The 1,866-nt window shown below is 42.2% G+C and overlaps 1 protein-coding gene across 1 annotated transcript; it reads right to left on the bottom strand.

The window, feature by feature from the left end:
* Nucleotides 1-327: 327 nt before the first annotated feature.
* On the bottom strand, nt 328-1,291 carry LOC123819320 (olfactory receptor 688-like). Its single transcript, XM_045839629.1, is given in 2 exon segments — nt 328-847; nt 849-1,291. Coding segments are annotated over 2 exon segments (963 nt in total).
* Nucleotides 1,292-1,866: the final 575 nt, after the last annotated feature.

The raw sequence follows: 1,866 nt of genomic DNA, 5'->3' as shown, positions 1-1,866 counted from the left end.
AAAAGCAGGGACTCTGGAGCCTGACTGGTTGGTTTCTAATCTCACTTTGAAACTTCCTCCCACTTGACTTTGGGCAAGTTTCTCAACTTTCTTGCCTCGTGTGCAAAACGTATAAGTAACAATTGTAGTTGTTTCATAAGGCTATTATGGCAATTTGATGAATTTACAACAGTGCCTTGCAAGTATGCTATACAACATAGATGAATTAATTTGACTCAACATTCCTAGCAATTGAAAGACATGAAATTTTAACCCCAGACTCTTGTGCTACAAAGTCTGTGCTTTTTCTTTAATACCAATTATAGAATTCTATCATTTAAAGTTGGCTCACTTCCTGGACACATTCTCATCCAAACCCAGTAGCCTCTGGAAGCCCACTCTCAGCTCCCGGTTCCTAAGAGCATACACCATAGGGTTCAAGGCTGGGGGAATGACACTGTGCAGCACATTGAGTAGAATAGGGACAAAGCAAAATCTTCCTCTAGCCAGATGGGTGACAGATACAACAACAATGGCAATGTAGAAAAAGAGAATGAGGATGTGATGGGAGCTGCAGGTATTCAGGGCCTTAGATATTGCTTCAGCAGAGTTCAACCTCATCATTTAGCAAATAATCAAAGCATAAGAAGTAAAGATCAAACCCATGTCACTCCCAACTATAACCCAGGCCAAGGCCAACTGATAAAACTGATTAATGGTAATGTCATCACAGGCAAGACTGATGTCACCCAAGTTAGAACACAGGCAGTTATCAATCTCATTTCTGGAGCAGTAGTGTCGCTGGGCAGCCAATATAGGCAGTGGAATGGTCAACAGAAAATTTCTGAGTATCATAGATATTGTGACTGATCACAAAAACTTTAGTGACTATGGAGGGGTGCTGAAGGGGATAGCAAATAGCTACATATTTATCCACAGCCTTGCAGAGAAAAATGCCTGACTCTATGCCCATAAAAGAGTTGATAACATAAATCTGAGCAAAACACTGAGGAAAGCTGATGACTGTGGCATCAAACCAGAAGATGGCCAGGATCTTGGGCATGCTGATGGTGGCCAGGCCAATGTCCACTACAGCCGGGATACCAAAGAAATGGTACATGGACTGGTGCAGAGAAGGCTCACGTTGGATGGTGATCAAGATGAGGAGATTGGCACCAGCAGCTAAGACATAGAGGAGAGCCAGGGGTAGGAAGAGCCAGTGCTGTCACTCATGAATGCTTGGGAGCCCCATCAGGATGAACTCAGACACTTGAAACCTTGAACTATTGATCATTCTCAGGGTGGTATCCATCTGATGTGATGTCTTCTTGTCATCATCTACCTGTAAATTAAGGGGAAACAAAAATAGACTTTGGTTTGCTCAGCTGAGGGTTAACATTTATGTTAGAGGTATATAATTCATCCATAACAACTCAGTCATTTTAACACAATGTATTCTCAACCTATTTGAAACCATTAAGAAAAGTTCAGACAAGAACTGATACAGACAGCGGCCCACAGTGTCCTCGTCATTATGGATGAAATGCGACATTCACACAGACTACTGAGTCTGGTGAAGGAAAAGGGACAGCATGGCTTTTCTTTCAAGGGGAGCAAAAGCCACAGTCTTTGCCATCCCAGGCCTTTATTGGATTTCTCTGCCCATTACATGATGGTCCTCATTTACTATGCACAGACTCGCTTTAGGTGGTTACCTTTTATAGCAAACAAAGGAGCCAATGCTGCTAATCACATCACAGAAGAGGGATATTTGCAAATGAAAAGGGAAAAGTAGTTGAACCGGTTACTCATCCTTGGAAGGTTTAGCAATGTTTTTAGGAAATTGCTTTGCAGTAAATGTCCTCAATTCAGGGTGAGGGAGTTTTA

This window comes from Phyllostomus hastatus, unplaced genomic scaffold (assembly GCF_019186645.2).
Source record: "Phyllostomus hastatus isolate PE091 unplaced genomic scaffold, TTU_PhHast_1.1 phas_contig_304, whole genome shotgun sequence".
NCBI lineage: Eukaryota > Metazoa > Chordata > Mammalia > Chiroptera > Phyllostomidae > Phyllostomus > Phyllostomus hastatus.
Note: the sequence above shows the minus strand (reverse complement) of the source record. Positions and strands in the feature narration are given on the sequence as shown.